This window comes from Schistocerca cancellata, chromosome 3 (assembly GCF_023864275.1).
Source record: "Schistocerca cancellata isolate TAMUIC-IGC-003103 chromosome 3, iqSchCanc2.1, whole genome shotgun sequence".
Lineage (NCBI taxonomy): Eukaryota > Metazoa > Arthropoda > Insecta > Orthoptera > Acrididae > Schistocerca > Schistocerca cancellata.
The window spans coordinates 263,195,611-263,211,201 of NC_064628.1; the positions used below are offsets into that span (position 1 = coordinate 263,195,611).

The 15,591-nt window shown below is 39.1% G+C and overlaps 1 protein-coding gene across 3 annotated transcripts in view; it reads right to left on the reverse strand.

The window, feature by feature from the left end:
* The window catches only part of LOC126174910 (polyglutamine-binding protein 1), a 75,714-nt gene extending 64,756 nt beyond the window's left edge, over window positions 1-10,958 (reverse strand). The window contains exons 1-2 of one of the 3 annotated variants that reach the window (XM_049921348.1): window positions 10,840-10,907; window positions 10,656-10,721 (exon numbers count right to left, since the gene is read on the reverse strand). In XM_049921348.1, coding sequence (XP_049777305.1) covers window positions 10,656-10,721; window position 10,840 — 67 coding nt within the window. In that variant the 5' untranslated portion in view covers window positions 10,841-10,907. Of the gene's footprint in view, window positions 1-10,655; window positions 10,722-10,808 lie in introns of all 3 variants that reach the window. The other 2 variants (XM_049921347.1, XM_049921346.1) reach the window with 2 other exon arrangements.
* Window positions 10,959-15,591: the final 4,633 nt, after the last annotated feature.

The following is a 15,591-nucleotide window of genomic DNA, read 5'->3' on the forward strand; positions in this document are numbered from 1 at the left end:
AGGGAAATCAAGGAAAACCTAAATCAGGATGGCCGGACGCGGGATTGAACCGTACAGTTTTGTAAACAGACAGATGGAGAATCAACTACTACTTCGCCATTGATTTTCTGCAAGAGCTTCGTGGTGGTCTCACCAATACAGAATAGTGGACAGACAGGATGACAGCACCAGGTCTAAAAAATAAACAGATAAATAAATAAAGGTACTATGGGTTGAAATGTAACATGGCTGGTTTTCGGTGTGGTATCATTTCCTGTGTGCAAGCTGCAGTCATCTTATGTTAGATATGAGAAGATTTATTTACTAAAATTTCTTTCAGCTGCTTTTTTTATGTTGGCTGAGGTGGAGCTGCTATTTGGTTTCACCTAACCATGCTCCAGCAGTTGTCCCAGGGCTAAGTCTCCTTGTGCGTGGATGTGTGCTGAAAGAGAGCATTAATTGTCTTCTAAGCTACCTCAATGACATAAAAAAGTGAACTTCAAACCTTCTGTACACACACTTTCTCTTACAACAGCATTGTATACTACGTTGTTTGACCTATCACCTTCAAGATGTGTAGCTTTTGCAAAAGCAAGACAAGTAGTATCTCTCTTAACAGTAGCCAATTTGAGAGTTATTTGTCGAGGTGTCCATTGTAACCATTACCTTTCTTTCTTTTTCTTCTCATCTTCTGAACAACTTCAAACCATGAAGCCAAGGGACAAGCACACCCAATCAGCACATGGAGACAGTCACTTCCCATCTTGCCTTGTATAACTGATGGGTTCAAGACATTCTCCCATCTGAACATATTGTAATAATATCTCTGATAGTGGGATGTCCTGACACTTACTACTAAACATCATGAACATTTTTCATCACCATGGAAGCCTGGAAGTGGGACATGCCATCCTAAAAATATCATGTCACATTTCAGGGCGTACAGAGTAGGATTTATAACTGGTCCACTCTCATGCATATAGGCTAAGGAATGCTGAAGCAGGATAAGTGTGTATAACAGTGTTTTAGATTAGATTAGATTCAGTTTTCATTCCATAGACCCAAAAAATGAGACTATTCTTGTAGGTGTGGAACATGTCAGAAAAGATAATATAAAAACATAAAACATTTGAATAGAGTACTTACTACCCTGATCATTTGTCAAGAGGTTGTCGAAATAGGTGAATACAATGCAGTAAACTGGAACATCTAATATTTACAGAATTAACAAGCTGTCAGAATGAAACATTGTTAGGCACTATTAATAAATTGATCATACAAAAAATGCCTAATGTTGACAGTTGTGACCAAGAGCTGTCAAAACTGAAATCTAACAGACATTTTTACTTAAGCTGGTTTAATAGTCTTTGTTACTCACCATATAGCAGACATGCTGAGTCACAATAGGCACAACAAAAAGATTCACACAATTGTAGCTTTCAGCCATAAAGGCCTTTGTCAGCAGTAAACACACTTACACACACGCACACTCATGCAAATGCAACTTGCACACATGTCTGCAGTCTCAGAGAACTGAAACCACACTGCGAACAGCAGCACCAGTGCATGATGGGAGTGGCGGCTGGGTAGGGGTAAGGAGGAGACTGGGGTAGGGAGGGGGAGGAATAGTATGGTGGGAGTGGCGGACAGTGAAGTGTTGCAGTTTAGATAGATGGAGGGCAGGAGAGAAGGTGTGGAGGGGGAGGGGGGGGGGGCAAGTAGCGGAAAGGAAATTAATAAAAAGAAGAAATTAAAAGACTGGGTGTGGCGGTGAAATGATGGCTATGTAGTGCTGGAATGGGAACAGGGAGGGGGCTGGATGGGTGAGGACAGCGACTAATGAAGGTTGAGGCCAGGAGGGTTAGGGGAACATAGGATGTGTTGCAGGAAAAATTCCCACTTGCACAATTCAGAAAAGAAGGTGTTCGTGGGAAGGATCCATAAGGCACAGGCTGTGAAACAGTCATTGAGATGAGGGCTATCATGTTTGGCAGCGTATTCAGCAACAGGGTGGTCCACTTGTTTTTTGGCCACAGTTTGTCGGTGGCCATTCATACGGACAGACAGCTTGTTGGTTGTCATGCCTACATAGAAATCAGCACAGTGGTTGCAACTTAGCTTGTAAATCACATGACTGGTTTCACATGTAGCCCTGCCTTTGATGGGATAGGTGATGTTAGTGACCGGACTGGAGCAGGTGGTGGTAGGAGGATGTATGGGACAGGTCTTGCATCTAGGTCTATTACAGGGGTATGAGCCATGAGGTAAGGGACTGGGAGCAGGGGTTGTGTAAGGATGGACGAGTATATCGTGTAGGTTTGGTGGACAGCAGAATACCACGGTAGGAGGGGTGGGAAGGATAGTGGGCAGTACATTATACTTGAGGCTGTCTGTTGCATATGGCTGAGACGGTTGATACAGTGTGGCTCATAAGTAGAGCATTCATTGCAGTTTGTAACGTAACAAGAGAAATACAGGAAAGAAAAAAAAAGAAGGATGAACATTGAGTATAGCAAAGCAAAAGAAAGTAGTTACAAAGGAAAACAGCACAGGATTAGGATCGAAGAAAAGCCGTAAGGCAAAAATCAAACAATGGAAAATCCAGGATGGAATGTTACAATACTGTGCTGCATGCTATGTAGGCATGACAACCAACAAGCTGTCTGTCCGTCCGTAGGAATGGCCACCAACAAACTGTGGCCAAAAACCAAGTGGACCACTTCTCTCCTGAACACTCTGCCAAACATGATATCCCTCATCTCAATGACTGCTTCACAGCCCGTGCCGTATGGATCCTTCCCGCCAACACCAGCTTTTCCGAATTGCGCAGGTGGGAACTTTCCCTGTAATACATCCTACATTCCCCTAACCCTCCTGGCCTCAACCTTCATTAGTCACTGTCCTCACCCATCCAGCCCCCTCCCTCTTCCCATTCCAGCACTACACAGCCATCATTTCCCACCACACCCATTCTTTTAATTTCTACTTTTTATTTCTCTCCTTCCCTTTACTTACCCCCCCTCCGCACCTTCCCTACATCTAAACTGCAACACTTCACCGCCCGCCACTCCCACAATACTGTCCCTCCCCCTGCCTGCCCCAGCCTCATCCTTACCCCCACCCAGTCGCCACTCCCATCATGCACTGGTGCTGCTGCTCGCAGTGTGGTTTCAGTTCTCTGAGACTGCAGACGTGTGTGCAAGTTGCGTTTGCATGGGTGTGCGTGTGTGTAAGTGTGTTTACTGCTGACAGAGGCCTTTATGGCTGAAAGCTACAATTGTGTGAATCTTTTTGTTGCGCCTGTCGCGACTCAGCATGTCCGCTGTATGGTGAATAGCAACTTTCCTTCTCTGGTATTGTTACATTCCACCCTGATTTTCCATTGTTTGATTTAATAGTCTTTGTTAAGATATTCACCTATAGAGTAGAAGGAGTTGCCTACCAAAAAGTCTTTCAAACTCTGTTTAAACCGTGCTTTATCTGAAACATCTACACACGTTAAGGTAACCTCTGGAGTGCCACAGGGGAGTGTTATGGGATCATTGCTTTTCACAATATATATAAATGACCTAGTAGATAGAGTCGGAAGTTCCATGCGGCTTTTCGCGGATGATACTGTAGTATACAGAGAAGTTGCAGCATTAGAAAATTGTAGTGAAATGCAGGAAGATCTGCAGCGGATAGGCACTTGGTGCAGGGAGTGGCAACTGACCCTTAACATAGATAAATGTAATGTATTGCGAACACATAGAAAGAAGGACCCTTTATTGTATGATTATATAATAGCGGAACAAACACTGGTAGCAGTTACTTCTGTAAAATATCTGGGAGTATGCGTGCGGAACGATTTGAAGTGGAATGATCACATAAAATTAATTGTTGGTAAGGAGGGTAACAGATTGAGATTCATTGGGAGAGTCCTTAGAAAATGTAGTCCATCAACAAAGGAGGTGGCTTACAAAACATTCGTTCAACCTATACTGGAGTATTGCTCATCAGTGTGGGATCCGTACCAGATCGGGTTGACGGAGGTGATAGAGAAGATCCAAAGAAGAGCGGTGCGTTTCGTCACAGGGTTATTTGGTAAGTGTGATAGCAAACTCAAGTGGCAGACTCAGCAAGAGAGGCGCTCTGCATCACGGTGTAGCTTGCTCGCCAGGTTTCGAGAGGGTGCGTTTCTGGATGAGGTATATATTGCTTCCCCCTACTTATACCTCCCGAGGAGATCACAAATGTAAAATTAGAGAGATTCAAGCGCGCATGGAGGCTTTCAAACAGTCATTCTTCCCGCGAACCATACGCGACTAGAACAGAAAAGGGAGGTAATGACAGTGACACGTAAAGTGCCCTCCGCCACACACCGTAACAGACGAGATATCATTAATGTACACAAGAAAAAGCATTGGATCCAAGATGGAACCTTGAGGAACACCACATGTAATTAATTGTCAATCAGATTAAGACTGACTGCTTACTGCACAGGTATTTGGCAATGACATCCTTTGTTTCCTGTTAGATAGACAAGACTCAAACAATTTTACAGCATTGCTGGTGACACCTTAATATTCTAATGTACTAAAGAGAATGTTGTGATTCACACATTCAAAGTCATTTGACGGGTCACAGAGAATGCCAGTAGCCCTTTTTATAGTCTGTTATCTAGTGAATTTAGCACAATCTCACTGTACGTGTAAATAGCTTCTTATATATCAAAACCCTTAAGAAATCCAAACTGTGACTTGGACAATAATATACTATTATTTGCAGTCAGATGCAGGAGACGCTTGAACACAATCTTTTCAAATATTTTTGAGAAGATAGATTAAGGAGGAACAGGAAATATTTTGAGCAGAGTGGATATAATTTGGAAACTCAGTCTAAGAATACAATAGCCATTGTACAATGATGGGTAACAGCGTCCTCGCCTGAACAGCATTCGGCTACAACAGCAACACACATTTGTGGCTGACGTGTTACTACGAATTTACTGAATTACAAGTGATTAAAAGTTCTCTTTGTACAAAAGTTTGATTTAACAAAGCTGCTTACACTCACTGTAACGAAACAGATTACCTGCCTGCTTGCTCGTTTTTAATTGCTTATGAGCTAGTGACATACCCTCTCACATTCCCATAGCAACTCAAGGTATGGAGTATCAACACCCACGATTGTTCTGCTAAACAAATAAATGACAGTGCTGTACTGATCTAGGCACTTACTCATTCAAACTATTTGGATGACTAGCTGCATAACTGTCACTTTATGTAAGGGCTTGTAATTTCTGATGGTACTGTTATTTATCAAAAGGTTATAATAAAGATAAATCTAAATACTTAAGACATTTTGTACTCTGTCTAAATTGAAGTAAATAACAGATGAGAATGATGAGGTGCACAATTCCAGAAAATTAATAATTTTTGACTCATTACGAGAAGTTACCTATCAATTTGATTTAAATGTAAAGTTGATGTCCAGGAACTCCAGTCTTCTACCAAGGAAAAATCCAATTAGTAAAAGAGACATCACTAGGATCGTAGCGAACATGCAGATATTAGTGAGAGAAATCTGTCTTATATGTGAAAAACTAAAGGAAGAACTACAAAAGATATAGTTCTCCACAAATAAACACATATTTATTCACAAATTGTGCTCTTCAATAAATGGAAAACATAGTATCCTATGATTTCAATATCACTAACTCCCCACCGAAACAATACATGACATGGAAAAATTACATAGGCTCAATCATATGTAAAGGAGGAGGCAGAGTTTGATTCACTGGTACGATACTTGGAAAATAGGTAACAAAGGATACTGCTTACAAAGGAAAACTTTGCTCCAGCATGTGGGACCCATTCCAAATAAGACTAACAGGTAGATTTTGAACTTATACACAGAAGGGTGGCCAGCACAAATTGTCAGAGATGTGTTTAACTCAACTGAAAACTCTGAATCAGAAAACGCTTGGAACAGAGGAGTCTATTATCCCACTGAAGCATACTTACAAACCTTCACTCCCCCCCCCCCCCCCCCCCCCACATCTCTCTCTTTTTTCTTATCTCATTTGGTATAATCAGATGTACCCTCTGCCGTGAATTTCACAGTCATTCGCAGAGTATAGAGTAGATCTACAAATTGATTCCATGATGATATTACAAACTGTTTCAGATTGTGGAGAAGGGTAAATGTATCAATTTGAGGTAAGGGACCCTGATCCAGAAAAACTGAGTAGAAAGTTATAAACAAAAATTGTTCCTACACCTCTGATGTCAGACCCTTTTCATTGTAAGCTCTTTGCTCTCCATACTTTGGGAGGAGGTACTATGGATCAAAACACAACAAAAATGCCCGGTAAACATGGGCTCTAAAGTTCATATCTTGAGAGCTATGAGCACTTGTTTACCTTTGCTACCGTGAGTCATCTCCTCTACTGAACAAGTGCTTAAGTTTTTAAAGTATGCATTTTAGAGTTCACATGTAATAGGCATTCTTTCTTCTTTCCTCCTTCCTAAATATGGAAAGCAAAGAGCTTGCATTACCAGATGTATCGAGACGTTTGTTGCTTATAACTTTCAAACGGATCATTTACAGATGAAGGTCCTTACCTCAAATTTATGCATTTACATACCCTTCAACACTTTGTAACATCATCACAGAATCACACTGTATATCATAAAGCCATTGATCAAAATGCCAGTCCAGTAAATGTAGTTTCAACCCGCCCAATTAGAGGGCAGTGGAGTGGACATGTAGTGCTAGGTAATTTCCAAGAATGTTTGCCTACTGAAGCCGCAGGCTCCAAACGATAGATATCGAGCGTGCGATTGTAAATCGATCACGTGACTGCTGGCAGGCGTTATGAGCATATTAATAGTGGTCACTACAGCAACAACAACAAAAAATAGTGTTACTAAAATACTTGTAATTACAAAGGAAATGACTTCCCTTACTCGTCGTCAACTTTGTCGTCATGAGAAAGTCCTGATGTGTATACTAGGGGAAGCATTCCCTTTTTGCCGTAACCTGGGAAAAATCTGCCAATGTCACACAAAAATATGGGTAGAGTGTCACATGCGTTAACTTTTCCTTGCAAACGTAAGTTATGGGAATAGAGGTACTGAAACAAGTAGAGGTCGTCTCTTTCTCCTGCACGCCCTTTCTCTTTTAATGGAAGATTTTACAGATTTCCATAGCCGCTCAATGTTCTATGTGCACACGGGGGTCATCTGAAGACACGAACTCTACAGAGTGGTTGATGAACTCATGGTTGAATCCTTCTGTTTTCAGTGTCTTTTAGGACATAAAGCCATCTGTAATGACTTTACTACTGGGCAGTATAAAGTGCTTTATCAAACTAACTACAGTTACCTTGTCTCTGGACAACAAACTCATAACAAAACACATTCTATACCACCAAATACCCAAATATGTTTGATTTCATTCTTTGAAGGTCATCCTCACTGGTTTTTCCTTCATGTTATGTGTCATTTGTCCACTTCAATAACTTTATTCGGTCCACCAATCGGTAAATTGTCGTTCGTCACTATTACATAACACACTTCTCTGCAAAACCCGAAATAGTCGCACACGGTATTAGTACGTAAGTCAGTTTCTGATGCTGTTGATTGCAGGACGTAGTCTCGGATCCAACAAGATTGAAGAATTACGCTGGTCTGGATGGATAATTTGGAATAGTCAAACCATGTATTCTTCCTGATAGTCGTTTGTCTTTCACACTTTCCACAATGAAATTGTAATGGTATTTCAGTATCAGAACTCTTCTGGCAAAGTTTTACACACTTCGCCCCACTGCAGTCTACACAGACCTTCATTTCCTCATCGGGTATTAGTCCATATTTGTGACAAAAATCAAACAATTTTTTACATTGTATAAGAATGGAATTAGATTCTTCCATATGAGGCAATCAGCCGAAGAAACGTCAACAACACCAGACATCCTACTCGCTACCAACATAAATCACCTGGGTTTTCCTAGCAACTCACAAATAATTTATCATAACGCCCGCCACAACAGTCACGTGATTGATTTACAATCACACATTCCATATGTATCGTATGGAGCCCGTGGCTTCAATAGCTAAACATTCTTGGAAATTACCTAGTGCTACTTAAAACAAAATAGGCCTACTTCTGCTTAAAAAAAAGAACATTAAAATCTGTTCATGAAGTACACTGTAGAAAACTGGTGAAATACTTGTGCAGCATAAATGCTTAACAATATATTCTTTACATTTTTTAACACTGATTATTATAGATCAACAAACTTATGCAAGTAACTGCAACAATATATGTTATTACACCTTGACAAAATTTAGCTAATTTTAACAAAATCAAAGCCTTGATAAATGGTCTGATTTGGCAGAACTTACTATCAAACTGTGAGCAGATTTCAACACACAATTAAATTCTGCATTGACAGGGAAATGTTTAGCCTATACCTTTATCAAAATACTCTTAAGGGGAATGTCTCAAGCATTGTACAATACTGATCATGTTTTGAATCAATTTGAAGTTGTAGAGTATGATCTGTAATATACATAAGTGTATGTGTGTTGGGGGGGGGGGGGGGAAGTCGACCGAAACGTCCGATCCCACTCATCGGTTTGACCCTTGATGTAAGGCTGTTGTGGTGTGTGACGTCACGACAGCGCGAAATTTAGTTTGTGAGAGTGGCGTGTTTGTAGGTGTTCTTTTGATGTGATCGGTGGTGCTCTTCGGTGGTGTGTTAGGCGATGTTTTTCGTTTAGTTTGCGTGTGGGTGTGCTTTTTAGGTGGCGCATTGCTGTGGTCGGTGGTTCTCTCTGGTAGTATGTTTACGGGTAGCGTGTTACATGGCGTATGGGGGTTCATTTGCGTGATAGCACTGCACGTGTGTAGTATCAGGACTGTGCTTTCAGCAGAATATTTTTCAGTGAGTTAACGATTTTAGTTTTGTTATTTCGACGTTATTGTGCTTTCTCTGTTCGTCGTTTGTGAATTTTGGTAAATTGCTTTGTTTATGTCTTTGGAAGGTATGGATATGACAGTTTTTGGTTGTCGGCGATAATGGGGGACAGTGCGTTGCCTCTAATAAAATTTTTTCAACTATACGGATTTTTGGATGAACTCTTGAAGTGTTACTAAAGTTCAGGCACCTCGAACAAGGGACGGCTGTATGTGGAGATGTCGTAAGGATAACAGGTCAAGGGAAGTGTTCGATTCCAATTTTGTTAGTTTGTTGTGTTTTTTGAGGTAGTGATGATTGTGGACGTGGTTGTAATTTTGGGTTTTATGATTTGGTATCGGTAGTTTCTGTTGACCTATATAGGTCAAGGGAAGTGTTTGATTCCAATGTGTGATTGTGGCTGTGGGTGTTCCGGTATCGGGAGTTGCTGTTGAGCTATTGTTATTTGTGGGATCGGGAGCTGATGTTGAGCTATATAGGTCAAAGGATGTGCTCGATTCCAATTTCTGGGATCGGGAGGTGCTGTTGAGCAATATAGGTCAAGAGAAGTGTCCGATTCCACAGGATATTGCGTTTAATGGAATTTGGGGAGTTTTGTGTTGTCTGTTTTTTTCGTCGTCTTGTGTGGTTTGGTGTGGTGGTGTGTGTCAAAATTTGTTTATATTTACTTTGACCCACCCAAAAACCACCAATTTCCCCATGCTTGTCCCATTAGTTTCAGTAGGTTTTTTGTGGAATGTGCGCGTCTGCTGGATTTTCAATGTAGTTTCATGTCTGTGGTCATGTATACGTGATGACGTCATAGGCGCCATATTGGAGTCGTAGTGTATGGTCGTTTCCGCTATATTTATGACGTCATGGGTCAAAGCAGACGGGTGGCATCGGACGCTTCTGTGTGTGTGTGTGTGTGTGTGTGTGTGTGCAAGCAAGTGGGACCTTTACCAGATAGGACTAACAGGCAATACTGAACATATACAGAAAAGGGCAGCATGAATAGTCACAGGTTTGTTTAATATGTGAGAGTGTGCCACAGAGATACTGAAGGAACCGAACTGACAGACTCTTGAGAGCAGGTTTAAACTACCCTGAGAAAGTCTATTAAAGAAGTTTCAAGAACCGGCTTTAAATGATTACTCTGGGGATATACTAACATCTCCCACGTAACTCTCACACAGGGATTATGAGGAAGAGATTAGAATAACTACTACACAAATAGAGGCATTCAACCAGTTATTCTTCCCGCGTTTCCTACATGAATGGAGCACGAAGAAACCTTAATAACTGGTACAAAGGGACGTGCCCTCTGCCATGCATCTCACGGTAGCTTGCAGAGTATAGATGTACATGTATAAAGGAGTGGTTAACTGGTACAAAGGGACGTGCCCTCTGCCATGCATCTCACGGTAGCTTGCAGAGTATAGATGTACATGTATAAAGGAGTGGTTTGGTGGACCACCAAACCACTGCTTTTAATACATCTGTACATGTATAAATGTTGTTTTACTATTATTTGTGACGTCTGCACAAAAATCCTCACGAAATAAATCAGAAATGGTCTACACCTATAGCGATATAAGCACAGTTGCACGACATTACTACATAGGTAGCAGAGGCCGTAATAATAATTTACTGCTAGACGGATCCATCGCATTTATAACTATTTGCATTTACGAATACATAATCAACTGAAATAACTATCATCTCTTCTTACCAACGTCATTTGTGGATAACAGGCCTCTTTTTGCTAGGCGAAGGGCCAACTTCTGTGGCAAAGGCACTGAAAGACAATAAGTAGTAAATACAACCCGTTCTACAACTGAGCGATGTATAAAAAAATAATGTAACGAAATTGTACACGTATTACTCGTTGTATTATTTATCGAATACTGCCTTACTCTCTAAATAAACAATTAATTTCAACTCACTCTCACAACACTCTCACAGCCTCATATAAACAAATCACTACATGGCACACGCAAGACGCAAACAAAACAAGTTCCTAAGCCAAAGATAATACTGATCACTGACAGGCGTCTAAAGCTAGCGAAATGAGGGATGCTCAACTACCGGGCTTACCGATAGATGGCTCTAGCGCGTGCCGGTCAAGAGATCATTGAGTGTCCGCCATATCTGAATTTGACAAAAAGCGAAGTGTAAAAACACGGATGAAAATGTTTTTCGTTCTGCGCCCTCATAAGTATTCTATATTGGATGTCCTAGATATCTACACATCAACATAATGAAGTGTTTCTAATCTAGCGAGAAAAAACAGTGACAGTTCTGCTATGAAATTCCTAAATTCGAGTGTGTTTTGAAAGTTTGACAAGCTGACACATAAATTGTTTACTTATTTGCCCGTTTTAAAACACTATTTAAGATTCAATGGAGGTCAACAAATTACCTTACTTGCCAAAGCTGTTAACTACAGGTATAATTCGGAAAGTCAAGTGTGGAAAACAGTGAAGACGTCTCTTGAAAAAAAGTTGACATCGTTGCTTAGGGGTATCTTTACTGACAACAGAAATTACAACTGAACTATTAATGTACTACTTCTTTATCTGAAGTGATGCATTACCGATCTGCATATATGCTGACACTGTAATTGCAACATGCACTTACGAATTTGGCTCTCTCTTTGATCAGAAATTTAAATGCCATGATTTTATTAACGCCTGTACATGACACGTTGTATTTTAACTGAGTGATAAGGTACAAGCACCAGTTTTTAACAGTGCTTCAGTCTTTGATACGAGACGAGAAATACATTTAAATGAGACAAACACAAAGGCCAACGTTAAGGCTCCTCTTAAATGCATGACTTGTATCATTTGGAAGTTAAGTCTAGTAATAATATTATATTGGACTGATCTATGATGATGTAGGAAGTGAAGGAACTTGTTGAAAATAACCTCGATCACAGCTGTTAATTTTAAGGCTGGGGTGTCTTAAAACTGTAATTTTCCAGTCTGACACCCAAACAATGACTGGTACAATGGTTTTATTTTAAAATTGAATTTAAAACATGCCAGTGAGCAAAATTAATTACACTTTGAATTACAACCATGGAATTTTAGTGAAAGCTGCAGAAGCTGGCCAGACAGACATCGCAATGGCTGCTACAATCTGTGTGAGACAAGGGTGACATTATATAGCAAATTTAGTGTAAAAAGTTCCATATTGTCTGAATTTGTCCTATACTGATAGGACATTCTAGTCCAGTCGATTTTCTTATCTGCAAAAGTACACTAGCCAATACCAGTTGCAAAAAGGTAGTGCCACATTACAAACTATCTGGTAACAACAGAATTATTGGTGAACAATGTACAGTAAATAATATGTAATAACCTGAGAAATTCAAAAAGAAATATAACAGTATTTGGAAAGAGAGTAACATTTTGAAAATAACAAATGACGCAAGTAGAGTCTTCAGTTTTTATGAAAGCTCACTTAATTTTTGCCCCCTCTCTCTTCTCCATCATCAAGGGAAAAATGTGATAACAAAAGTGCAAGAAAGTTGTGTACAATGTCGGAAATGATGAAAAAGAAAATCTCACTATGCTTCCTCCTCCATGTGAAGAGTATTCCTGTAATAATAGCTAATAGCATACCAAGAACGTGAGGGTGTCACAGTGGAGATTTGTTTTCTGGTACAGACATCTGATACAACTATTCCACAGCAAAATATACTTTCAATAGGTGTGGTACCAGTGCACTCCCATAGGATAACAGCATATTATGTCCTCCAGGAATCATATTGGGTATACCACATACAGCATAAACTGTACAGCAACTACAATGCTTTGTGAGCAAGTAATAACAGTCAGTATCTTTAATTTTAACGTAACTCTTAACTCCCATAATTACCTGCTTAAAGGTGTGCTTGTACTACAGGTTATTGGTAAAGCAAATACTAATTGAATAGGTCTTCACACTTTTAATACTTAGCAGAAATTCTGAAAAAAGTAAATTGTTTTATTACTTTATCACCTCTATGGCGAATGAAGAGGTACTGACTGGCTTCTTTGAACATTTAATAGAAGCCTTCTTTTTACCTGCAATTGATAAAGAGCCATTCCAAGTTCTGTACAGAACAATCTCTCACATTTTTCATGAGGTTTGTTACTCTGTACACTAATATCTCTTCTTCTAAATGGTAAATAATGCATTCAGACAGTGTTGGTATTAAAGGTAATTCATGAAATAAATTATATTTAAACCAGAAAATTAAAGGTTCCACATGGCACATGAAAAGTACCATTCTACACACATGTATGTACAGATTCCAAAATGTCTGTGAATTTGAGTTACAAACTTTTTTAAATAGAAATATGAAGATCACAATACTTTGGGTCTGCAATAACACAAACGTAAAATACTTTAGTTCCATACGGGAAGCTTTGTTCTTTACATGACTCGTGCAACTGCTTTCACTCTTAATGGAAAACTAAATGGTTTATGTTAAAGTTAACTAGCAAAGAGTGTAACCATTTTTGCACAATTTCTGTGAAGTAAGATTCCTTAATGATATTTCCTTCCTTTGTCATCATAACTTGATAATTTCAGTTCCGTATGGGACATATGAACTAACAAAATGAAATGCTTTTATTACTATGACCAGACAAAATCTTTTTAACATGTAGTACACAGTTCAAATCAGCAAAAAGTGTAACTGTATAATTAAGGTAAATGTTGATGAAAATTAGGCATGTAACATGAATACTGAAATTTCCTAGATTTCCAAGTGTACCTGTAATCACTATATTCTGTACTTTGTAGTGCTAGAAAGATATTTGCATTCTCTCCCCCCCCCCCCCCTTCCACAACACAGCAAAATATAATAGAAAGACATCCTAGCAGAATAAAGACAAAATTCAGAAACTTCCTGGCAGATTAAAACTGTGTGCCCGACCGAGGTTTTCTTAAAGTGAAAAATTCAAGTTGACATAGCTATTGAGGGAAACATTTTGTCACACTTCAAGCCATCTGTCAAATAAGTCTCAGAACATTTTTTTTCATTAATTTCACACAAATCACCTGTTTTTAATGCAAGTGCATATTTTGTAACACCAAACATCTTAATATAAGCTTGTATAATAAACAATTATAATTTTGTTACAATATCTACACAGGACGTAAAGAGTTAATTTTACTTCAATGTGATTCATCTTTTGAAGTTCATCATTACACAACAACAAATCTATGGACAAAGTTTTAAAAAAGCTGTCAAAATGTCACACCCATCTGCATGGAATGTTCCATTACATAATCTTTTCCAATTTGAGCACCATACATGATTAAACAATATGAGTTTATTTAACTTCTGCCTTATACTTGATTTGTTGTTTAAAAGTTTCTCAGCAGACATTTTTTCCCATGTTTTTAAGCGTATGCAGGAGTACAGGGATGCAATCTTACAAACAAGTTGAGTCTGATGTAAGTCCTCAATCCTAATTTCATAATGGTAATCATGACCAAGAGCAGGAAATGGGTAATCTACAAATTTATTTTTAACACAATGCAAAATCTTGGCCTGTACATATTTCTGTCGCATATCCCGAGCAATCAGAAACATCTGAAACAGTTTCTGAGTATTCTATAACAGAGTACACACAGTCACTTGTTTTAACCAGTTTTCCCCGGTTAACAAAATTTACAAATGCATTTTTATTGGCCATATTGGGAAAAGCATAGAGAGAATCACATTCTAATGCAGATTTAACTACTGGTGGCTTCAGTATGTGAAGACAGTCTTTGCATGTGATCTGCCTTGAAAGGCGCAATGACACATACCCTGCAATATAATACAGTATGTTTTGCTTGTAAAATGAGAACTTAATCATCAACTTATCATCAAGAAGTGCACACCACTTCTCTACTTCATTTTCTACAGCACTTTCATCACTTTCTACTACATGCTTTCTTGCATGAAAATCATAAACAGGTGGCAAACAACACACATTAAAATTTGAGCAATTCCCATTCATTGCAGTGACACTGTTACCCAAGAGCTACTTTCTCATGGCACATTTGAACTGGTATGCATTTGTATTGTTCCAAACACCTCTGGACCGAATGCAGGAAAAAAAAGCTCTATGTGGTCTTGTGATAGTTTATATGTTAGAAAATACTTCAGAGGAGATTCAACACAAAGCATACTTGCCAGAGCTATGTGCCTGACTGATTGCATATTGAAAATTATCCCAAAAGCAAAAGAATTTCTTGCATGGAGCAGCGACAGAACACCAATGATTTTTAAGCTTTTGATATAATTTTCAGTGTGTGTGAAAATAGCAAGCCAATAAGATTTGTTGTCATCCCTCAGGGGGCTCTTATACCCTTTACCTAATGGATTTCTGGAGTTCAGAATATCAAAAATCCTATCAATATTATACAAGAATTCTACTGTTGCTTCACTTCCTTTAAAATTTGGATCACCAACCCTCCTCAAAAACTTTATACTATCTGCCACGCTATAACTCAATAAAAGTCTGTGGAGCTAATGAAACAGCCATTTTTCTATTTACATAACTTATATGTTGTCCTGATAGTTTGTTGGCAAATGTCATACCTTCTTGTTGTACCTTGTTCAATTGCTGAATGAAATGCCATCTAATAATGCCAGTTGGAGAGTCAATAGCAGATACTTC